Source organism: Pseudonaja textilis, chromosome 6, assembly GCF_049901715.1.
Source record: "Pseudonaja textilis isolate UNSWEBS1 chromosome 6, rPseTex1.2, whole genome shotgun sequence".
Lineage (NCBI taxonomy): Eukaryota > Metazoa > Chordata > Lepidosauria > Squamata > Elapidae > Pseudonaja > Pseudonaja textilis.
The window spans coordinates 33250491-33276610 of NC_141995.1; the positions used below are offsets into that span (position 1 = coordinate 33250491).

A 26120-nucleotide genomic window follows, 5' to 3' on the forward strand; every position below is an offset into this window, starting at 1 on the left:
CGTTGGACCAAATTAGCGCAGGAACTACAAGAACCTTTTTCGTAAGAGGTAAAACTAAGATTTCCTCGCCACGGCTTAAGAAAGGCTTTGAGGTATTCTTCCTCCCCGACTGAGGTAAGCCCGCCTTCAAGCGTGTGCGGGGTGGGCTGCGTCGTTTGCCCCCCGCCCCCGCCCCCGACAACTGGAGCGGCAGAGAAAAGGCGCCCGCGACGGGACCCCGCCGGGCGTTGCACAGGCGCCTGGTTGATGCTCGGCGGTCCTGCGCGCGCTGTGTGCGCGAGGGAGCGTGTGTGGTGGCAACGGGCCGGGGAGGGAGAGCAGCAGGGGGCTGTGCCTGGGCTTGGGGGGAGAGGCTCTCTTGTACTCTGCGCTCAAGTGACATTCAGGGCGAACACCACATGTTTAACTCAGCCAGCCGGGCAGGCAGCGAATGAGTAAGGCTCGCGCGGACAAACGCCTCTCCCTCTCGACCGGCCTAAAATACGTTAAAATAACCTCAATTGCTGGCCGTTCGCTTTCGGGCTCCCAAAAGACCCTCTCCCCTCTTCCCAGCGCCCATTTCTTCTCAGTCTCTTTATTTTTCCCTTTGGAGACTTTTCCTCGCTGAAAGAATGGAAACCATTTCACCAGCTTTCGCCTGACATCCTTCTGCCCGCTGAAAACAAAACAGAATAAAAACAAACAAACAAACAAAAAAAGAACAAAATCAAAGCCAACGAGCGACCGAGCGCGACGTAAGTGGCGGCGAGGGCTACGGACTTGGAGGAAAGGCTTCCCGTTGCCTCGTCCCGCTATTCCTTGGGCAGGCAAGGAGCTCCGGGCGATCTCGGTCCTCCTTCGGGGCAAGGTCGGCGCGGGCCCTTCAGGTAAGCGGGGACGGCGGGCCAGGTTTACGGCGGGGTGAGGGAGCGTCGGCTGGAGGAGGCTCGCCACAGCTCGCCCCTGAGATCGCTCGCCGAGTTAGGGGAGGACGCTCCAACAGTAGCCGAGAAACTCTGGGCCATCCTAGGTCGCCTGGCTTGGGAGCCTAAGGAATCCGGAGCCTCTGGGGAGAGGATCTCGCTGATGCTTTAGAATAGTTGGAAGTGACTATAGATTGGCTGTGGGACGTAATAAGGGGAGCCAGATCTGCTCCGTTCCTGATTCTCCCTCCCGAGTCCACGGAGGGGAATCTGGGCTTCAGCTTCCAGCCCTGCCCAGGCTGCCCCGATTAACCACTCCAGGAAAAAATTGTTAGAAGCGTCGCAGAGGCTGCGCGCGGGCGAGAAATAAGTCGCAGCAGCTTTGGAAACTTGTAAAATACATGGCCATTCTTCTCTCAACTCTTTCTTTTTTTTTCTCCACCTTGTTCAATCTCAATCGCAACCAATTCATTAGGTTGCTTGCCGTAATTGGACTGCCCGGCATATAACTCGGAAAAAAGATTGACGACTTAGGTCAGACGATTCAGACCTCAAGAAGGAGATTTTAATTTTTGATAGACAAGGTCTCTCTTCGGAACTTAAATCTGTAAAGTTTTATGAAGCCTGATTGTTCTCTCCCCCCAATCGCAGGGTAGCACAGTTTCTCTTTTTAGGTTTTTGCGGTTGTTGTTGGCTTTCCGCAATTTTTTGATGAGGCAAAATATCCCGGTCTTAATCCCGGTTGTCTTCACTTGGGATGTGTATCTTTTCCCTAACAACAGTGTGCCTACCACTGGGAAGGAAAGAGCTGTTCATCTTTTCTCCTGCCGGTTGGTGGTGTGGGGCCGTTTCAGTGAGATTCGACTTTGCAGAGTCGCTCAACAAGGTTTCATTATTTCACTTCAGTCCAGAGTTACTTTCTGTCCTGTTCCTTCCCCTTCCCTGTGGTTTATTTGATGTAACACATGAGGAACGGAGCAAAGGCTCCCTATTAGACTTATTGGACCGCAATGAGTTTGTAGAAGGTTCCTGTCTTAAAAGCTTTTCATTTGTGGTGCATAGAATGTTGGCTTATTATGTTGGTTCTCTTTCCATCCAACAGTAACATGTCCTTTCCTAAGGTGAACCATTTATTATTTCTACTCTAAAGTTTTTCATAAATTACGACCAGACATTTATATAGCAGGTTTGCATTCAGAAAGTTGTTGCAAAAAAGGGAAAGCAAGAAATGCAGAGTAAGCAAGAAGAGAGTGTATCTAACACACGAATGTAAGTTCTTACAATTCCACCTATGAGTGAGGTTAATTTCTTCCAAAGTTTTGTTCAGCCTAACTACTTAGAGGATATTGGATACTGGGACTTGCCTCCATCTAAACCATCATCATAGCCTGTCCAAAGCAAAATCTAAACTATCAAGCTGAAGTGTAATCAGTTGTTTAAAAACACTGTCAGAATAGTTTCAGTAATGTAAATTTTCAAAAAAAAAAAATCAATGCTTTGGCTTCTTTTCTAAATTTCTGTAACAGTTGATCGTGGGAATATATATATATATATAAAGCATACATTCTGTAGAAATAAATATGCTTTTCTAGATGATTTTAAATAGTTTACACTGATGCATTTTTGAAAATTCTGGTGGAATAGCCTTGCAATTGATTTTGGCAATAGCCCTGCTTTAAATTGTCACAATTAAAGCAAAGTACGTGCTAGTAGAATAAGTAAAAATTTATGGCTTGTATTAGACATTTTAGTTAACAGAATTGAACCTCTTCATTATTTGTAAATGGAACTTTTAACTCTCTCAAAATAATATTATACATACATACATGCCTACATGCCTACATGCATACATGCATACATGCATGCATACATACACGCATGCATGCATGCATACATATTGGTGAATATCTGTACTCCTTGTACTGGACCTATTTAATATTTCCATGATTAAGTATTATAACTTTCTTCAAGTTAGATAAGTTAGTGATCAGTGCAATAGTTTGCCAATACCACTGCGAAATGGGAAAGGGGTGGAAAGACAATGCTGTCTTTGAAACAAGTGGAAAGATGGACTAAGATAGGGAACAGAAATTCTGTTTATAGCTTTTCAACTCTATTATTATTCTTGACCTCTTTTTAAAAATAAACAATGCACCAACCTGAGTATGTGAATTTTCATTAAAGAATAATATAGATGCTCACAATAAAAAATATTTTAAAAATGTAATCTGTTTATTTTTGAATCAGTAATAGTGTGTGGGAATTATAATGGTAATATGGGATCAAATTCTAATCATAACATATGATATTTTTATAACGTGGTGAACTAGAATAAAAAAAGAAGGGTATTTATTTATATTTATTGATAAACCTATGTTAGAATTATATTCACCTTTTCCTTGGAAGCTTAACACAGTATACATAGCAATTCCTATTCATCAAAATCAATCATAACATCTTTTTTAAGGATTTGGTGAGTTACTGTCTCTGCTCAACTCTGTAAAAATGATTTCAGATTCATTTGAGAGACTTAGATTTTCCCTTTTTAAAACTTGATAAGTGAACCAAAACAGAAAGTATCAGATTTTATCTCAGATATTTTTCCGTACACCTCTATTTGACTAGCCCATTTGTGTGCATGTCTACTCAGAATTGAGTGCCACTGTTAATAGGATTACTTCAAAAGTGAAGTACTTACTGCAGTCCTATGAACACAGCTGTTTTATTTCTGAGTAAACATGTGTAAGTCTTAGTTGCAATGTCTGCAATTTTACATTAAAGAAGTATCCAGAAATGTATTTAGAGATAAAAGATAATGGAAATATAGGATAATTCTATAATATTAAAACTGCTTTTTGTAAGAAAACTATAGAATAATTTTGAAATGCATATTAGAAGAGAAATTCAAGAACCTGAATAATTCAACTTTCAAGGATATTTACGTGCATACAGTATACAACCTATATAGTCATTTAATGCAGATTGTGAAGAAACATTTTATTAATATTTATTATTCTTTCCAGATATTTTGAATACAAAGACATTGAAGAATTTAGAATAAAATTAAAACAGTGGAAACCACATTTAGAAACAGCATGTAGAAAAAAGGTTGATAGAAGATATCAAAGAAGTGAGACTAAAATACACCACTTATTACATAACAGTTGTAACATTTATTATATAAAACTATTATATATTACATAAAAGCTATATCAGAGGTCAGAGACAGGAATTAGTAATAAAACCTAGACAACAGGACACCTGGCATAAAATAGGAATAGCAGGTGTACAGGAAAGGTATTTCAAAACCAGAGGGACCATAATGAAAAGGCATTTTATTCCATGGCCACCTTCAAACTTTTTACTGAGGGCCATAGGAAGGGGGAAAAAAATCCTTTTGAAGATTATAAAGAGAGAAAAGCAGCTTCACACAAGAAGATACATTCCATCTTATTGAAGTTACAAATAACTTAGAGGTTTATAGGTCAAAATTAGTATGTTGAATTGGATGTGATAATTCTTTGGAAGGCAGAGAAACAATGGTGTGAATTGATTCATAATGCCTGGTTCATATTAAAACCTTTGCAGGATTGAACCATGTTTTGCGGTAGTTTTATCTTATAAGCATTCAAAGACAATTGCACTGAATGAAACAATGGCTAATAGTTTCATCTTCATCTTTTACATTTCTGTCATCAACTTGTAGTAGTTCATTACAATATTGCATTTATAATGCAGCTATTTTTAACATATATAGGTAAAACTTATGTTTCTAGAAATGTATATACATGTAATTGTCTAATATTCCTATCACAAATGGCTCTTATAAAATAAAATTATTTATATCAATGATGTATCATTTTTATCAGCCATATTCCTATTACAAATATTCTTTTGAACGCTTCTCACTCTTTTTTAAAAATGACATTTTTTTTTAGTATAAAGGGATTTTTAAATATGTTTTATTACACAGACATTCATGCACACACAAATTGATATTTTAGAAGCCACTGAAAATGAATTGAGTTTTATAGTCCACATTAATTGTATGATTATGGTGAGTTGATTAGAAATATTATATTTAAAACATTTTAGGGTTAAAACTAAATATCTTTAGATAGAGCTTGAAAAGATTTCTCTCTGAAAATTTTGGGCAGTCATAGTTTATTATTGCATATATTATAATAACAACTTATGTATAATTTAAGTTGAGCCACTTGTTATGTGTCTATTAAACTTTGATTATTATGTATTAGTATTATAAAAATTAAATATATTTGGACAATTATAATTTTAGGTCTAGGCTGCCATTTTTGATTCTTGCTGTTCCGTCTGAATGAAAATGCTTGTCCTCCTTTACTTTAGTCCTTCAGTTTGTGCCAACTGGTCAGAAGACAGTTGCTTGTTTACTTGACAAAGGTATGATCTATTTTATATGATCTATTTGAGGCTACTGCCATATTATTATTATTATTTGGAGTAACTGTCGCTCAAAAGCTTAATATTAAAAAAGGATTAATATAATGATTAATACAAGACATGCCTGTTAGATGCATATATGAAAGTAAATAGTACAAAAATTATTACAGGTATATACATCTGCAGTATCATAACTATTAGTGTAAGCAGATTAAGATATTAATAGAGAAATAAATAGAAATAGAATATAAGCATCCCTTATGCTTAGACTTAAACTAATATCAGATCCATTTATTATTAATAGCGTTGGAAAAAAAATTAAACTCCAAGATTTGACTTTTCTCCATGCTTTAGATAGCCTGTTACTTTATAGCAAATGTATAATAACTTTTCTAGTTGTTTTGTTACTGATGTTTAATATGTTTCTTTATGTCACTTATTATAATGATCTCAAAACTTCTGGATCAATTTTTGCAATTAATATTTTTATGTATTATTGGTATCATATGATAAATTAAGACATGATTGTCTGAGTATAAGTGCCTAGAAAAATACATCGCATTTTAAAAATCCGTTACATTTTTCATTAAATAATATGTTATTCTATACCATACATAGTGATTTGGAATTATTTGTAATACATTCATTTTATTATAAGTAGATAACATTTGACTTTTATTTAATTTTTTATTTACAGATTTTGATATCTGTAAATTTATTTACATGCATACATACACACATATTTGCAGTATCTAAAGATAAGCATGTGTCAGATGTTAACTTTTGCAAAAACCAAAACAAAAAAACCTTAAATTGATTTAAGTATTAGGCAGCTTTGAAGTCTTTAAATCTTCAATAAATTAGTGCAAACCCATGTTTTAGATATTGTTCTTGTTTTTAAAAAAGGATAATTTTATCATAATCCTATCAATTCCATATAAAACATGTATCTTAAATACAAAAGTCTCTTCAAAACAAATCAGGCTGGTGCATTTACATATCTGTCCTACCCTTTTAAAAAGTACAAATTACTTAATAAACATAATCAACAATTACATTTTGTAATTATATTCAAGATCAGATAAAAACAATGTTTTAGACTTGGCTATTAGGTTTAAAAGACATGCTAAGGAAAACAGTCCAAAAATCTAACTTAAATTGAGATGAAGTAATGCCAAATTTAGTCTGTGGTGCTTTCTTGGAATGAAGAGACAGCTTTGACCTCAGAACATCTGAATTCTACCTTGAGTTACAGTGCAGCTGTAGAGAGGAAAGTATGCCTTAATTATGCATTTGTTTAAATGCATTACATTTTTCATTATTTTTTTAAATTGCGTGACTTTTTTTTGAAAGGACTGCTTTTAATCTTGGCATTCAAATGCTTAATTTAATTATTTAAATTTAACTTAATTTAATTATCAAGCAGTTATTTATCTTTTCTTCACTTAAAAAGAGAAAAAAAAATAAGTACAGCTATAAATACAAATGTAACACATTTTACTATTTTATTTTTGTAACTGATTACTTTTATATTACGAAGATCATATTGTAATATAACCAATGATATATACAAAAATACTATCAATATGAAGCTATTTTGGATTCTTTTATAAAATAAAGTAAATTTTGTCTATTACTTTTCATGTGCTAATCATACAATGGACCTTATAAGTCCATAGGGTATTATGATTGAAATAAACAATTCTTTTTTTAAAATGCAATACACTTTAAGAAAAAATATTTCGTGATTTGATTTGATTTACCAGTTGATTTAAAAATAAGAAATGGTTTGAGTTTTAAAGTAATGTATATATGCATTACCTTTAATTTTGGCAGTTGTACAATTGGTACCATGTAATAGTGATTGTAAATCTTTTGAAATTCTACATTTCAGTATATTTTTGTGGAGTTTCTTTTAAACAAGTGCAATATTTTTATAACCTGGTGAACTAGAATAAAATAAATGAAGGGTATTTATTTATATTTATGGATATATTATGTTAGATTTATTTTCACCTTTTCCTTGGAAGCTTAACGTAGTATACATAGCAATTCCTATTTATCAGAATCAATCTCTATTACAGTCACAGACCAAAAGTTAAACATCAAAATAAATACATTGTCTAAAAATTATTGGAAAATAACTAAGCAAAATAGTCATATGAACAAGGATCTTTAGTTCTTGAGATGTTTATTATCATTGCAGCAGCACAAATTTTGCTACTGCATCAGTGGTGGCTGGATTTGAATCCTGAAGGAGATGGTTCGTGTAGAAATTATCTGATCTCCCTAGAAATCTCTCTAATAGAGGGAGAATATATGTTGATTTGATGCCCCTTTAGAACTTGCAGTGCTATAGAACATGTGAGATATCTTCAACTTCCTCATTGCTATATGTGCACATTCGCTTAGCTATTGAGGTTTTATCATACCTGCCCCTATTTATCAGACATTGTCTAATTATAAAATTGTAGATGTTACAATTAAATATAGGAAATAATGTCTGATATTGGTATATTTACCAAGTCTATTTAAATTTAGTTGAAATAATACTACTACCACCTGAAACATTATCCATCTTTTATAATTGGAAGTTTTCCTATAGAACACAATCAGACAAGACACACTAGAACTACTGATTCTATGGGACAAAAACTAACAACAACATTTTGTATTAATTTCATACTCACTATTCAAAGCATAGGGCATGTTCTTCTGCTCGATCTAATGTAGTGTTTTTCACATTATATCTCCTTAAGGGCACCTATTCGGTTCATTTAGTGTGCTTCAGATGAGTGCAGATTAAATCCAACAGTTAATTTGTAGACCATGGAATGTTCCTCCAAATGAGTCAATAGGTTCTATGCTTTGCTATTTTTTAAAGCTACACTTTATCATAAATTTACAAAGAGCTGAATTATTATAATACTTGACTAAATGGAAGGCTGCTGATTTGAAAGTCAGCAGAAACATTTTAGCCTTTTTAAAACAAGTTACTGTTTTTATTACCTGAATACTCCACTTCTTCTTCCTTTTTTTTTGAGTCCATATTGTACCATTTCATAATTGTTCAGTTATTTCAGGTATAAGGATTAACTCACAAATTAACTGAATTAACATATGTGCTGTTATAAATACTGATTTGTAGCCATTATATTCATGTTATGCTAAAACGCATTGGTAAGGAAGAATAAAAAAGAATTTTGGTATAAGCTACTGTTGTAAACTGCATATGTGCAATACAGAAATTTTGATGCTTTAAAGTTGAATATGCATGCATACACACATGTGCCCATGTACTGTACGTGTCTACGTACAAGAACCCATTCTCCACCCCCACCCAAATTCCAGAGTGGAAACTTTCACTGGTTTCTATCATGACTATTTCCTACTTGAATGATAGTTGTCTTCAAAGGTGTTTTGTAATTAGGAGAGCTTTAATGGTAAATAGCACTTAGGAAGAAGTGTTTTTCCACAGAAAAATAATGAGAATGAGAAGATCAAGATCAAGATCAAGATCAAGTTTGTATGGTTATTTTTTCTCCAAATAAAAACTGAATAAGTATGCTTGTTTCAATGCATAAAAAAATGATGGGCATAGTATGACTTTAAAGAATGCAACTTCATGCATAATTATATGAAATAAACCTTTGAATAAACCTCTATATGATCAGGCTGCATATGAGCCAAAGATTGTAAGTATAAATTTTAAGAAAAATGTGTATTTATGAGAAACAGCTGCCAGAATAGCAATTGATATTGAAGAGAACATATACACAATTCCTTTGCCTTGATGAAGTAAAGAAAACATTTTTAATCTTCTTTCATCAATGGGGTTTTATTTATGCTTATAAATGAGTGTATTGCTGTCACCTTTCTTTCAATCAAAATGTATCCACAGATAGCATATTTAATGAATTCTAAATGTTCTGTTCAAATACCAGGAAAGACTCAAACTGAAAATAAAAAAAACACAAGAAGATGATTTATTATTTTAAAAGATTGAAGTAGGCTGTAAGATTTGCTCTTAATAACCCAGGGGAGAAAATCAGAACTCTAGAATATGATTGCTTCAGAACTGGAGAAAGTCAGAAAGTCATAACATGTAGTGAAAAAAAATCAGCAGCAAGAATATATTGCTTAAAGGATCAATTTATTGGTTTCAGAATTATTATTACTACAATTTGAAAAACTTGCTCCCCCAAGAAATGTTATAAAGTAGCTGTAATTAATTGCCACTGAAATCAGTAAGATGAGTTTACCATAAATCATGTTACTATTTTATCAAGAGCTACTGTGGGAATTATTTGTATGATTAAATAAATAATGAAGGTGATACAAAAAAGTAAATTGAACAGTGTATTAAATGTGGTTGACAGTTATTTGGCAAGTTAAGAATAATTTTCAAGAACAACCTCCCTCTATGCCTGAAGAGAAAAGTTTTCGATCAGTGTGTGTTTCCTGTTTTAACATATTCCAGTGAAACATGGACACTAACCTCACAGTCAAGAGTGGTACAAAGAGCCATGGAAAGATATGATTGGCATACAAGTTAGAAAGATCTGCACATGGATTAGAGAATGAACAAAAATATATGGAGGTGTCAAAACTGTAAAAGAATTGAAAAGGAAATTGGATGGTCATGTAGCAGGAAGAACTAATGGCAGGTGAACCAAGGCAGTCATAGAATGGATTCCGCTTGATAAAAAGTGTCCACAAAAGAGACCTAAAACAAGATAGAGCGATGACTTCAGCAAATTTTGCAGGCTCAATTGGCAAAAGAAAGCTTAAGACAGTATTGGTTGGAAACATGCAGAAGAGGCCCTCATCCTGCAGTGGATAGATAGACAATGGCTAGATGATGATGATGATGGTAGTGGTGAAATAAATAATGAATTGACATATGCAACAAAAATAAAAAAGTTATATTTATATGTAATGATATTTTATGGAGTAATAATTAGGGCACATTATTTCAATATAAGAAGAAATAATGATTTACTGTAATGAATAGAACTAAAATATTAATGTGGAACACTTAGGCAAGGTACAATACTGTACATTTTTGTACTGAAAAACAAGTTCTTTGTTACAAGCTATGCATGTATTCATTTACCTGTTTGTGCAAAAGTTCATCTTAGTGGCAATTGCTTTTGGCAGTGAGCTTTATTTTGGCCAATTAATGGATTGCAATAACAATTGACTTGTATCAGAAGTTTGTTTGCTTTGTAGAAGGAGAATTTCACACTATGGTTCCTTCTGCCTTGAGAAAATGTGAGCCAGCGACTGGAAATCTTTTATGGAAATTTTGCATAAAAAAGAAAACAAATGAACTTATAACTTAAGGTTTTGATTAGAATAGAAAAGAGTCATTATGTAACTTTAGAGAGATAAGTTAATGTATAATTGTACTTACAACTGCTGTGAGGAAGATCAGATGTCATTCCTTATATCTTTAAATTTTTTTCTGCTATTTTTTCTTCTACCTTTTTTCTTTGTCCACTTTTAGCTTTTTCTTTTTTTCCCATTTGAATTGAATTAAATTGGATGCTTTATTTGGACAAGTGTTATTCAGCACACAAGGAATTTGTCTCTGGTACAGAATCATTCAGTGTACTTTCAAAGCAACATAGAGAAAAAGAAGAATGTACCAATAAAAGGTGGAACTAAAGAAAATAATAATAACTATAGCTGCACTGGATGAGTTAATATACACACACATATAAGACAGAACTGCTAGAATTAGGTGTTCAGCAGATTGATGGGATAAGGAAAAAACTGTCCCTGTGTCTAGTTGTCTTGGCACTGTCACAAGGGAAAGAGTTGAAACAGTTTATGTCCAGGATGTGAGGTGTCTGCAGATATCTGTTCAGCATTCCTTTTGACCAGTGGTGAGATTCAGCTGGTTCACACCTATTCAGGTAAACCAGTTGTTAAATTACACCCCATCCCCCCACTATCAAAATGGATCCTGGGCATTGCGCTGCCCTGTAGTGGAGAAACAGGCAACAGAGTGGCCGGCCCGAGGGAAGGAGAATGCTGCTTTCCCTCTTTTTTCTTCCTGGTTCTCCTCCTCCCCTCTTGCCAGCTGCTCTATTGCCTGTTTCTCCATCACAGCGTAGTGCCCAGGATTCACTTTGGTAGCAGAAGGTTTAACAACTGGTTCACTCAGAGTCAGGTTGGGAGGCTCATTCCGCATGTGTGGCGAAGCTGGAAGACAGGGATGGGCCATGCCTCTCAGGACAGCCCTGGGAGACCCTGGGAGAACTGGTTGTTAAATTATTTTAATCCCATCACTGTTTTTGATTCATGCAATATACAGGTCTTCTATGTAAGGCAGACTTGTTGCATTTATTATTTCTGTAGTCTTAACAGACTCAACAATTGTTCTGTAAAACTGTACTAGAAGCTCCTGAGGTAGACTGAACTTTCTGAGTTGACACAGAAAGAACATTCTTTGTTGTGCTTTTTAATGATGGTTCTAATGTTAAGTGTCCATTTCAAGTCTTAATGGTGATACTGTCCTGTCAAATACAGTAGAAGGGGCTCCTCCTAAAATCCATTCTCATCACTATAGTTTTAAGCATATTCAGTTCCGGATTGTTAGGTTGCACCACAAGGTCAGTGGTTCCACCTTCCATCTATTGTAGATGGAGACTCATCATTGTCTCAAATGAGGCCAATGACCGTTGTATCATCTGCAAACTTCAGAACTTTAACAGACAGTTCCCTTGAGATTCAGTCATTGGTATATAAAGAGAAGAGCAATGGAGAGAGCATACAGTTTGAGAATGCCTTTCTTTTTTTCATTCTAGTTTAATTTGTATTGGTTTTTATTATAGTTATCAAGACTTTCAATAAGATATAAATAAACAAATGGAAAATATGATCCACAGAGATAGAAAACATGCATATTTGTGGAAGTATGTTAAATAAATATTAATTTATTTTATTCCATTTAAAACTTGTTGTTTTGATGAGAGCTATTTTGTGGACATGGGCATACATATTTAATAATAAATGAATATTAATGTCACTCTATTGTGTATTCATTCAAAGTCAGACACAGTTTGTAGAGTGATTGAGATTTGGATTTGCATCAAGTATGAGCATCACCTTAAAATAAACTTAAGGTTTTTTTTCATGCAAGCAACTGATTCCATGCCCCAATTTACTATAATTTACAAGGGATTTTATCATAATTTAGATGGTGCTAGGAGGCCAAATACAGACTTTCAAAAATGCCATTAATTAAGGAAATTCTGATAAATAAATCTAATTATAATTTTTTGTCTAACAGAACACAGAAAACTTTAATGTTAGCTAATTTTAAATTGCTCTTTTATTAGAAGCTCAAATGGTAGATTTCAGCTTTTAGTTTTTTCATAATATTCACTCAGTTTTGCTTCAGATTTAAAAAGAAATAAAAGCAATATTAACTAGGTAACAAGAATAATAATTTATCCTAGGTTGTTTCTCCTAAGTTGTTTCTCCGTATCTAAGCTGTGGATTTGCCAATTTTCTTTTTTAATTACATTTTTTTGAAAATTCCGAGTTATTTAGCCAAGCACAATCCTCATTTGCCACATAATATACTGTATAATGTTTAATTACCTGAAAACTAAATTTATTTAATTTTTGATTATTTCATTGTAAAATGCCTTCAGTGACAATGCTTTCTGCTTTTACTGTAAGTAATATCCATCTATAGGTGAGTGGTAAATGTTTGCTAAGCCTCCTGATGCCTTAGAAACAGGCTGTTGGGTTTGTAATACAACTAGGCTATTTAATTAAAAAAAATGAAATTCCCTTTATAGACTTTCCAAAATCACTTAATCTGGAAATAATAATGCAAAACAGAAAAGCAACTGATGCAGGCATCCTTTCTCAGACAGTTTTACATATGTCTACCAAATTCCCCAGAACATCCAGAAGCACGAATATTTTTAACTCTGAACTAATTACCTCTCTCCCTGAAATATTGTTTTCTCATTCCTCTTCTAAAATTTAGATTTAATTCTCACAAAATTGGCATTCTTAACAAAGGAAGTTAGAAGGTTTTCAGATTGTTCATATGTTCTCTCATTTTTGGTTTCAGTCTGACCTACATTTCTAACTATATAGTATCTTTTTTCTAACCTTTTCCCTATAGGAAGACATTGAACAAGCAATCAATCAATTAAGTACTTTGGTAATTTGATTTTGATAGAACTTGTGACTGTATTATGCTTTCTAGCTGTGTATGTTTTCCCCTCATTACTATTTTTACAATTTTAGAATGCATTCCTTAACATGTGAATACAAAATTACTTTAGTAATGAAAGTATCTCAGAACATTAATAGACATTTTTGCAAATGAAATTATAACCTGACATGATGAACTAATTCAAATTGGATTGTGAATGGAGGTTCTCTAATTTAAAGATTAAGCTTGATAAACTTAGCATTATATCTGGGTATGGATTTTGTTATCCAGAGTTCATGGTTTTCTGAGCATTGAGCCGGCAGTCCTCATGTATACTTGAACATTTTGTAATCTTGAAATGCATGATTGACATTTGGTGGCATTTCTCTAAAAGAACAACAAAAATTCACAAAAATGAATTTATCAGAACAAAATTGTTGACAGTGAATATTAATTTCAGCATTATGTATATGCTTTTGTTCCTGAAAAATATCTGTCTTCCTGCCAATCCAATCCAAGCCAATATTACTCAGGGTCCCCACCTGCTATTCTTTTGGTTTTAGATTAGTCCCTTTTGAGTTCTGTGTTAATCGAACAGTTGGACTACAACTAGGGAAACTTAGATCCATTCTTATGCCTGGAACTCATAATCATTCTTCTTGTTCAGTGTGCAGAGTGGTTAAGTCTAACATTGCAGGCAAACTGCCCATAGCCTGGAATTCAGTCCTGAGGGGGCTTAAGGTTAACCTAGTTTTCCATCCTTCCGAGCTTGGTAAAATGACAACCCATATAGTTGGGGGCGATTTGCTGGCATTGTAAAACTGTCCATAGAATGCTATAAAGTACTATGGAGCAGTATATGAGTAAATAAATAAATAAATGAATAAAATCATTTTCCTTTCCCCCTCCCTCCGTAAGGTGTCCTTGTTTATTTTGGGAAAATAATTATTCCAATTAGTGTTCTATGTATTTATACTACTGCTTACTAGATATTTTCCAAATTATATCAGTTTCTATCTAAAAAATTTCACCAAGCAAGCATGGCTGGAAAAATTAGACAAGTTAGAAGGTTAGACAGAATATTTTATGTCAAAATGCCAAAGTTTGTTGGTCAAGAGAGGGAAAGATGCAATAAGGAGGCTTGATTTTAATACATCTCTTTTGCTAGTGTTACAAATACACATTGTTTGTAAGGCTGAGGAAGAGCCTAGTGCTGGGGAAGAAATGTCGCCCAGTTGATATTGATGATATTGGGGTGATATTGATGTCCTAGGCATTTACTATTATATTCTGTTGTCAAGAGCTAAGGGTAAAGAAAGAAAAGAAATTGAATTCTCTTTCTAAGTCCATGACACATAATGGTAGCGGTAAGAAGCAGAGAGATTGCTCCTTAAAACCAAAGTTGATATATTGTGTGTTCAAGAACCACATGCTATAGAAGCACTTCAAGCTTGCACTTGTAGACCAATGCTATTCTAACTGCATTGATTGCGAAGGATTAGTAGTGAAAGACAAGTAGGCATTTTTGAACTCTACGGATGTTTAAATCTGTGTTTATGCAACCTCCGAGAGGACTTCTAATCTTTGGTAGCACAAGGTAACATGTTACTAACTAGAAAAAAGTTACCTATTATCAGGTAAGGAACATAGCTAAACATTGTTTGAAACAGGCATAAAACATCAGTGTGGTCTGAAGCATCAGATCTGACATCTGTGCTGTTGCATAAGATAACATTGGATGACCATATTCAAAATGTTTTGGACTAACTGATTCTAGTGCCTGCTTCATATAGTTGTCCCAGATTACTAGTTCTTTTTACTTCAAAAAACAGGTGAAACCTTCTCTGCATCACTGATGCTGTGAGCAAATTTGTGGACTGCTGTAAGCAACGTCTCAACATTTATGTCCATTTCATGCCAGATTTTGAACTACTTGAGAGAAACCTTGTTTATCCCAATCGGCATTGTACCAATGCTGTTATGCACAAGTGCCATAAGACTGTTGGTTATTTCCACCAAAAGGACCATATCAAACACTGGATCTCTCAGGATAACTGTGGTGCAAATGAAGCTGGATTTTTATGTTGGTGGATTAGTGTGTATCATGCTTCAAAGAAAAGTAGATAGAATGCTATAGGTAATATCAAAGATGTGCACTGGTTTATGCATATCCTCTAAAATTCACACAAAAATAATGTCAAGGGTATTAGTATATCTTGGTTTAATTTCTGCTTAGTGGTAACATGTGCTGTGGATTACTGCCTCCTTGTCTCCTGAAGATACCTAAAGTGATTTTGGTTGGTTGGCTGTTGGAGATTTGACTATGACTATGCTGTTTCCATGATTTTTAGTTAGTGTCATTAATCAAATCCCACACCATCATTAAGCATGATGTTATGTGGTTGCCAATTGCAACCTCCTGCCTGTTTCCCCATTTATTTTGTTTGTCAGAAGCTGGCAGTGAAGGTCACAAATGGTGATAACATGACTGCAGGATGCTGCAGCATCATACTGCAATTGAGCAATTGAGTCGGTACACTGAGCACCAGACACACACACATGCTCTGATTTATTTATTTTTACAAAAATTCTACTTATATATGTGTGTTCTTACAATATATATGGAATATTTTTTTAGAGTTAGAAATCATCCTATTTTAAGTGATCTGTCACTTAACAGTAATTTTTCGGAGTATGAAGCCAATTCCTGCTGCTAAATTTAATATCCTCAAGCATGAGGTTGCTTAATGGAATAATGCATAGTCCCCAAAGTCCAGTTTTAACTATGTTACATAGTCCTCTTTGATTTTTAAAGGTTACAGTTAAGTTGTATCCTGCAGATTTATTATCAAATGGGTAATTCATGCAAAACTAAATTCACTCACATTTAAAAATAGGATTTGAGGGTTACAAAACATTCCCTGCTATGGTTAAAGAAATACAGTACATAAATGCCTGTGGCAAGCTGTTCTTTGAAATTATCCCCACTAAATTATAATCATGTACTTTCAACTCTCTGTAATTAAACATTTAGATTTATTTATTCCAGATGTATTTGCTTCCAATAAATCCAGAACTTTTGTTGTAGTACTAGTTTGATGTTTTACAAGTCTCATGAATTTACAAATTGTCAGAAAATGAAGTGAATTGTCTCCTTTGGTTTTGTTTGCAGTGTGTCCACTGATGACTTCATTTTATGCTGTTTTGAAAAAGGATGCGGGTCATGTTTTTAGGGCATTTGAAAACTACTGGTTTCTTTTGAAGCAACCTAATGAATCTGAAAAAGAGCTACAGACAAGCCCTATTAATAAAAATGATCCATACTTTAATTCCCGAGGAAACATTTGCAGACTCCGCAGATTATCCCTTAAAAAAAATATGGATGAAATGTAAAAAACAGTTCTTAAAATTCCCCATAAGAAGGATTGGATTAATTTCTTATGTAATATATTTAAATTTATGACATACTAAATTAGATTGTTTTGATATTTGTGTAAATGTTAGTATTGTATTTATAGTAAGTCTAGATGTTTCATTATATCTAAACCTTCAGTTAAAAGTTCTCCGACTGTAAAGCTTTAGATGATCCTATTGACATGACAGGTGAAAAAGGAACTACACCATCGTTGAGTTCCTTAATTATCAAGATATAGTAAAAATCAGCTGGTCCTTAGCAGTTCTTAAAACTAGGTAAATATGTCCCCAGATGGCAAATTACACCATGTCATCATTTATTTTACAAAAGAAAGCCAAAATGGAGAAGCCACACAACTGTGACTGATTTTATGACCTTTGTTGCATTAAGTAAACATGGCACTTGTTAAGTGTTAAATGAACACTGTAGTTATTAAATGAATCAATTGTACCCAGAAACCCCCCCCCCTTTTTTTTTACTGGAAATCAGAAGTAAAAAAGTTTTTTCTGAAAACAGCAAAAAACATTGAAAATTGCAGTATAAAGGCGAGCTGTTTGCCAAGTGTCCACGTGATTTCATGCAGCTATTGTAGCTTCAAAAGTGAGTCATAAGTAGCTTTTTTGGGGGGTCCATTATAACTTCGAAGAGTTGCTAAACAACAGTTGTAAATTAAGAAGTACCTGTATAAATGGTGGAATTTTAAAGGAAAGATTAAAAAATAAATGAAGTCTTTCCCTATATTTTCCTTTTCTGTTTTGAAAAGCCTATCTTGAGTGTGGGAGGAGCTCTGTTTATTAATGATCCTCTGCTGAATGTTTCTTGTACACAGAGTAGTAAACTTAAAACATTCTAATTTGAGACTTTGGAAAGATATAGGGATAAGAAAAAATCAGTAGAGATTGGTGGGCTATTTGGATAAGACAGGAAAGTCAGTGTATCAATTTATCAATGCTAACGCTTCAGTTCGTTTTTCTCTGGGGTTAATAGCCCTAACATATTTACAATATGATTTATAGTGTATCATTTTTATTTCTCTAGGATGCTTTTGATGAGCTGCTCCATTTTCTACCTCTTCCTTCTGCTGCCATTTAGCTCCTGGATGCAGAAACTACCTACTAGAGATGAAGAACTTTTTCAGATGCAAATCCAGGACAAAACTTTTTTCCACGATTCTTCAGTACTGCCCGATGGAGCAGAGATCAGTAGTTATCTCTTCAGAGGAACACCCAAACGGTATATTGATTCATGTAATGAAAAGTTAAGAAGATATATAACTTGTCTTGTGTCTGTTCTTTCAGTCAGATTCCTGGCAACTATATGGACAAGTTCATTCAATTTTCTCAGCAACACTTGCCATTGTCTTCTTCTTAGGGCTGAGAGAAAGGAATTGGCTCAGGGTCGCCCAGTGTCCACTTTGTGACGTAGACCAGACAGGAAACATGGCCAGATCACCTAATTCTATTTTTTTACTTTATCATTATCTTTATTGAGATTATTTTAACAGACTCTTGCAAATCTGAAAGTACAGTATATTCCCCTTCCCGTTAATTTCCAGGAAGTTTGGCATTCAGACAAATCTGTCATCAATAGGCGCATAGAATTAAACCACATTCATATACCATTCAAAAGAGACAATAAAGAAGCTAAGAACAGGAAACAAGAAGATCAGAATACAACTTCTCCAGCAGCCTATAGCCATATAAACAGCATCAGACAAACCACATCAAATGAACCAAATCAAGCAAAAAACTATATCCTAATCAAGGCTTTACCAAGGACAAACCATATCCCACCAATAATGGCAGGGCAAGCTGCAATATACACAAAAGGAACAATTGCCACAATCACTAGCACTGATGATGTTTCCTAGTTGGGAATGAAATGAAATTGCAAACAAATAACAAACTTCAGAGTGCATCAAGGACCCCATAGTTCAATATATGAATTACATAGATTCTGGTTTTTCTCTGTGTGTCTTTACTTTTGTATTGTGAAGAAAGTTATGCTTTTATTCATCTGTCCATAGGTTTTTTTTTGTGGTAGAGGAAGATAATACACCATTTGCAGTTACAGTGACTCCTTGTGATACACCTTTGGAATGGAAACTGAGTTTGCAAGACCTCCCTGAAGAGTCAAGTGGAGAAGGCTCAGGTAAATTACAGTAAAAACCAAACAAATATTATTAATTTTGTTAAATGTGAATAAGCTGACATACCAATATACTACCATCACTAGTTGCTGCTTAAAAATTAGTGAATAAGAATTAATTTGTAATAATTGAATGATAGATTACATGTTTGCTGATTCATTAAAAAGTTATTCTGCTAGTTAAAAGTTCTGAAAATGTTGCATTAAACAGGCAAAAAATTGGAGATAATCACAAACCAATAGAGAAGGATGTCTTATTTCACCTGTTCTTCTACTCCACTAATCTTAAGTGTAGCCACAATTCTTTATATGTACCCTACATACATATAAATACGTTCTGCTAAAATAAGCAACCATTTACATCATATATGCAGAGACTTTCAACCACAATTTAACCCCAAGTTTCTGTTGTTTAATGAGATGACTGTTAAGTGAGTTTTGTCCCATTTTATGACTTTCCTTGCCACAGTTATGGTATTAAGTGAATCACTACAATTGTTAGGTTAGTAACGCAGTGTTAAGTAAATCTGGATTCCCCATTGACTTTGCTTGTCAGAAGGTAGCAACAGGCAATCACAAAACCCAGGACACTGCAACCATCATGAGTATGAATCAGTTGTCAAGCATCTGAATTTTGATCACATGACCACGGGGATGCTGCAATGATCGACATGTGAAAAACTCTTTTTTCAGGGCCTTTGAACCGTCATTGAATGAACTGTTGTAAGTTAAGGACTACCTGTACAACAAAACATTCCACCATGCTTCTCATGTGTATTCTACAACAGAACTACCTATCTGATATAGAACTCTAATTTTTGAGATAGGATATTGGAGAAAAAAAACTTATGAGGGGAGCGGGCAACCTGCTCTATATTGATGGTTTTTCTTTTGTAACAGGAATATGTATTTATTGCATATTTAGATATTTTAAAACTAATGTTTTCAATATATATGAAGGTCCTTTGTTGTATTTTTCTTTTTCTAATAAAATACAATATTAACGGGTTTTTATATCACCCTTAAAAGCTAAACATCAGAAATAAATGAAACCGTATCAATTAAAACATATAAAAAATAGTTATATTACAAAGTGAGATCTTTAATTCTGAAGGAATTACATTAGACCATATAAAAACTACTTTTATTACAACTAATAAAACTAAGCAATATACAAAAAAAGTCAGGAAAACCAAGGTCAGTCCAGAAGCTTAAATCCTCTCATCAGTAGCACTATTTTCCAAAATCCCCCAAAAGTTTTAAACTTAGATTTAAAGATGAAAAAGTCATCTGTCATTCAAAGATTAACAGAAATATGATTCCCAGGGTGTGAAACTAGATCCTGAAAGGTCCTATAGCTTGAATTTGTTATTTTGAGTTCTGGGAGAAGCTCAACATTTCAGAGTCTGAATACTTGATTTTATTGGAATGTAACTGCTTAGCAATGAAAATAGGTAAGGAAAGATATTTTCACCACAGTGCCTAGAATGCCATGAAATAGTAATTAAACAATAAGATTAATATAACACAGAAAAATGATATCCTAGTAATCGGGGCTTTTGTGAAAGGTAGAGCAATGGCCTCAACCTGCCTTTTCATGGCAATTTGAAGGAATTTATTCAGGGATGGGATTCTACCGGTTCTGTCCGGCTCTGTAGAACTGGTAGCTCTGAAGAGCAGCAGACATGGAACCAACAGTTCTATGTCTGCTGCTGTTTTGGCCCACCCACCCGCTTGGGCTCTTACCTGTCCTTTATTTCCTGCTTTTTCAACCTCAGCTGCCGTGAGAGGCACAGCTGCGGTTGAAAAAGCAGGAAAAAGGTGCTTTTTCAAACGCTGCCTCCCTGCACGCAGTGCTGCTCAGCTGTCCAGGCAGCAAGCTGACAAAGATTTACACATGTGCGCAGTGTGCACGGAAGCACATCGTAAATCACTGAACCAGTAGTTAACCCTGTCGGATCCCACCCCTGGATTTATTATATATAGCAATATTTTATATATATCATGCATTATTTACCTGTGCAATGTTTGAAATTATTTATTTATAAAATTAACATGGCCATCTATTGCAAATAAAGTGACTGTGGTAAGTATACAAATTAAATGTTTTATTGTGCATCTTACTATTAATATTTTTATTAATATTTTTAGTAGTAATAATAGTAGTATATTTTTAATTTAGAGAATGACATTTATGAGACTTTCTTCCTCAAGTCTATAACTGTATAAAATTCTCCATTGCTTTGGATTGCTGGTGCCATTTGTTGTTTTTCCTAATGTCTTTGGCTGTCCTAAATGCCGCAATATGAATCCAATGTTATTTATACAATCTGAATGATTTGAAAACATGCCTATATGTCATTTTATAATTATCACAAAAGTTGATTTTAGTTTTTCATATAAAAACATCATTTTTTCAAAATCTCCTCTGTTTTTGTAATTAATTGATTTTTTTATATTATGAGATGCAAATCATATATTACAAAATACATATATTATGGGTACAACATTATTTGTGTAAACTATAAATTGCTAACTTTATTAATTTAGATTACTTAAACCATTTTTCAGGAACAAGGTTGTTAACAGTGTTGTCTATAATTTTGAATGTTGATGAACATAAGCTTGCTCGAATTGTACAACTAAATACGTATTGATAGACTTTTGTGAAATGCATTGCATTATTTTATAATACAATATGGTATCTATTTTAAGTTTGATACATAATACTGAGATCTGCAAAGTGTTATTATTTATTGATGTCTCTCTCTCTCTCTGTGTGTGTGTGTGTAAAGAAGGACTAGGGATGACATGATAGCAGTCTTCCAATATCTCAGGGGCTGCTACAAAGAAGAGGGAGTCAAGCTATTCTCCAAAGCACCTGAGGGCAGGACAAGAAGCAATGGGTGAAAACTAATCAAGGAGAGAAGCAACCTAGAACTAAGGAGAAATTTCCTGATAATTAGAACAATTAATCAGTGGAATAACTTGCCTCCAGAAGTTGTAAATGCTCCAACACTGGAAGTTTTTAACAAGAGATTGGATAACCATTTGTCTGAATTGATGTAGGGTTTCCTGCCTAAGCAGGGGATTAGATTAGAAGACCTCCAAGGTCCCTTCCAACTTTGTTATTCTATATATATCAGAACAAAGAGACAGAGAAATAATTAGAGCTGCTTGGGAAAATAATAACTATTTAAGTATTTATAATTTAGATTACTTAAACCATTTTTCAGGTTTAAGTATTTACATTTTGTAGTGGTATGTGAGAATAAACTGAGGAACAAGGATACAGATGAAATGATCAGACAAGGGAGGAGAGACAACCCAATGGCTTAACTGTCAGACAAAGAAGCTTAGGGAGGACCCATCTTAATTGATTAAAAGTAGTAGGAAATTTATAATTTCAGACTTGAACATTTCTTTTAATGTAGCTTTGCAATAAAGTAGAACTAGTTCATCTAATCATATTTCGTGTCTAGTTTTCCTAGGGGGGCAACACTTTTATATCCTCCCTTTAGAAACCATATTTTGTTTTGTGTTTGCTTTGTTTCAGAATCCTTCATTTTTGTCTCTTCTAGGTGAACCTGAGCCACTTGAACAACAGAATCAGCAGATTATTACTGAGGAAGACACAGAGCTATTTTCATACAGAGGAAATGATGTTGAGTACTTTTTATCCTCTACTTCACCTTCTGGGTTGTATCAGTTAGAAATCTGGTCAACAGAAAAGGATACAAACTTTAAAGTCTATGCTAGTACAACTCCAGAGTCAGATCAACCATATCCTGAACTACCTTATGATCCAAGAGTTGATGTCACTTCTCTTGGTCATACAACTGTCAGTTTGGCATGGAAACCTAGCCCTACAGCTTCAGTATTGAAACAGCCAATACAATATTGTGTAGTCATTAATAAAGAACACAATTTTAAAAGTCTCTGTGCTGTGGAGACTAAACAGAGTGCTGAAGATACATTTATGAAGGCTCCTAAACCTGGGTTGGATTTTAGCCCTTTTGATTTTGCCCATTTTGGGTTTTCTTCCAACAGTAATTCTGGCAAAGAACGCAGCTTCTTAAAACCAACACCAAAGCTTTATTCAAAACTTTATTCAAAGCCTAAGGTTGATCTGGAAAAGATATGCATTGGAAACAAGAATATATTTACTGTATCTGAACTGAAACCTGGTATACAGTACTATTTTGATATATTTGCCGTAAATGTCAATACAAATATGAGTACTGCCTATGTTGGTACTTTTGCAAGAACTAAAGAAGAGGCTAAACAGAAGACAGTTGATTTAAAAGATGGGAAGGTTACAGATGTGTTTGTCAAGAGAAAAGGCACCAAATTTTTGCGGTTTGCTCCTGTTTCATCACATCAAAAAGTTACATTTTTCGTTCACTCATGTCTCAATGCCATACAAATACAAATCAAAAGAGATGGAAAACTTCTGTTGTCTCAAAATGTTGAGGGCGTCCATCAGTTTCAACTTAGGGGAAAGCCAAAAGCCAAATACCTCATCCGACTGAAAGGAAATAAGAAGGGAGCTTCCATATTGAAGTTTTTGGCCACAACAAGGGCCAATAAGCAGTCATTTCCATCTCTTCCTGAAGATACAAGAATTAAAGCCTTTGATAAACTCCGCACATGTTCCTCGGTCACAGTGGCATGGCTAGGTACACAAGAAAGAAACAAGTTTTGCATCTATAAGAAAGAAGTAGGTGATGATTATAACGAGGAAAAAAAGAAAAGAGAACAAAATCAGTGTCTGGGACCAGACTTGAGAAAAAAATCAGAAAAAGTCCTCTGTAAGTATTTTCACAGTCAAAACCTACAAAAAGCAGTTACCACAGAGACAATTAAAGGTCTAAAGCCTGGCAAATCCTATGTTCTGGATGTTTATGTCATAGGACATGGTGGGTACTCTGTCAAATATCAAAGCAAATTAGTGAAAACAAGAAAATTCTGTTAGGGATTTTTTACATAAAAATCAGCAGAACATTAATGGATCTACTAACTACGTATACAGAATAGAAGTTGTAAACTGTATTGGTATTATGTATAGGAGATATTAACATCTATATTTATGTTTACAGAAAGACTGAGACTAGTGCTCTTCGTTGGTATCTGACGGTTGCATTATCATGCATTTGGTGGTCTATGTTTGATGATCAGTAAATAATCAAGATAGCAGGAAATATTGAAGAACCTGCGCTTTTTGCTTCCATATTGCATGAAGTGCTTCTAAATTATTTTATCATATCAAAGGCTAGCACAAGAACCAAAACTTCCATCCAATCCCTTATCATAGACTATGGTTTATGTAAATTATTTTTACTGTCTTGTTTAATATGTCAATGTTTCTATGTTGTAAACTATGAACAATCTTTTCCTGTTAAAAGCATAGATCTAAATTAAATATTAACTGAGATTTCCAGTTTTATTGTTAATAAAAATTCCTACCTGGTAAATTTTAAATGCTTAAAAAGTTTATGTATTTCATGTACAAAATTGTCAGTCATTATATTCCTGTATATAAAATTAAAATATTAGATTATACATTCCTATTCATATTGATGTGTCATATATCTACGTAGCCATATACATAAATTTGTATAATTCTGAATGCATTTTGAGCATCTTTAATTAGTAATTATATGAACATCATTAATTGTTAGCACATTTCAAATATTTTTCAATTTGTCAGTTCAATCCTTTCATTTCTATTGAAATAATTACTTGTGCTCAAAATTGAAGACACTGATATGGATGCCTCTTTCTTTTAATTCATGGTAATAGCTTGGCCTATCATATAATAAGCAAAATTCAATGCCTAATCAGGCTTTCCTACTTTTTGCTGATTCCTATATATATTTATATCATTGTAATTATATTTTGAATTGTACTATGTGACCTACATATTGAACACTTCAGAGATACAAATGAAAGGAACGCAAACAGGGATTATTAATAATGTTCATTTTCTGCATTTTCATAGAAATCAGATTAAAAGTTAGATCTTCGTCAAGCAGTTTCTTTTTTGTTTTCATTTGTTTTCTGAAAACAAAGCAATCATAGCAATTGTTTTCATAGTATTCTTTAAAATAGAAAAATAACAGAATTTACTCTACATGTCTAGCTTTAAAATTTGAAGACAAATTGAATGAAATAGATAGGAAAGGTAATATTTTCTCTGGCGGCAGATAAAATCTGAAAAAGATGCAAAACTGATTACAATAAAGAATAATGTGGGCATAAAGTGTGAAAACACTTTTCTGATCAAATGCTGACCAATGGGAAGGACTGTCTTTGTAAAAATACAAAAATAAATATATGTGGGCATATACATCATGTATGTATGTATGTGTGTGTTTGTATGTGTATGTATGTATATATGTATTCATATATATGTATGTATGATGTATGTATATATTGTAACTCTCTAAAGGATCTAGTTCCCCCTGTTTCAGAGAGTTTGGGTACCTTCTGCTTTTACTTTCAGAGGAGAAAGTCCAATTCATTATGGTACTTTAATTATATAGCCACTTTTTTGGAGATGAACAAAATGGACAAAGAAAGAAATGCCAAGAAAAATTATATGTTTTCTTGGTGATATGTCCTCTTTAATGCAGGCAGGACCAGAATTGGGAAAAGCAACATATGAGCTCAGAAGTTTGCAACTACTGGTATATCTCTATTTCATGGAGCTTTGGCAATTCACTCATTAAAAAATCTGTTTAGCAATATCTGTTCACCACCGTATTCCATGGTTTTCAGACTCCGTATCTTTCTGGTGATCAAGATGTTGATATGATGGGAAGCTGTGTTAGAGAAGCACTTTGTAAAGCATGTAAACAAAAGCAGCTGACATTTCCAAGAACTTCTGGTTGTGAAACTGTAGTCTGTAATTTTCCAGCTGGATCATTTTTCTAAATACACAAATTCTTATTTGAATACAGTTAAACTTGTTTTTGAAATACTTCTGTAGATAGCTGGGAAATGAGAATATGCAACCAACCTTTAGTTTCTTTCATTGTCCTTGTGGACA

The 26120-nt window shown here is 34.0% G+C and overlaps 1 protein-coding gene across 3 annotated transcripts; it reads left to right on the forward strand.

Moving 5' to 3' along the window:
- On the forward strand, nucleotides 1-25418 carry NDNF (neuron derived neurotrophic factor). 3 transcript variants are annotated; one of them, XM_087936193.1, is made up of 5 exons: nucleotides 1-114; nucleotides 593-866; nucleotides 17960-18154; nucleotides 18948-19072; nucleotides 22651-25418. In XM_087936193.1, exons 3-5 carry the CDS (start codon nucleotides 17961-17963, stop codon nucleotides 24042-24044), a joined length of 1713 nt encoding a protein of 570 aa, XP_087792319.1. In that variant the 5' UTR covers nucleotides 1-114; nucleotides 593-866; nucleotide 17960; the 3' UTR covers nucleotides 24045-25418. The 3 variants fall into 3 exon arrangements, with proteins under 3 accessions (XP_087792319.1, XP_026553780.1, XP_087792321.1); XM_026697995.2 differs by lacking the exons at nucleotides 1-114; nucleotides 593-866 and adding an exon at nucleotides 5262-5321; XM_087936195.1 differs by lacking the exons at nucleotides 1-114; nucleotides 593-866 and having other exon boundaries at nucleotides 18031-18156; nucleotides 18949-19072.
- Nucleotides 25419-26120: the final 702 nt, after the last annotated feature.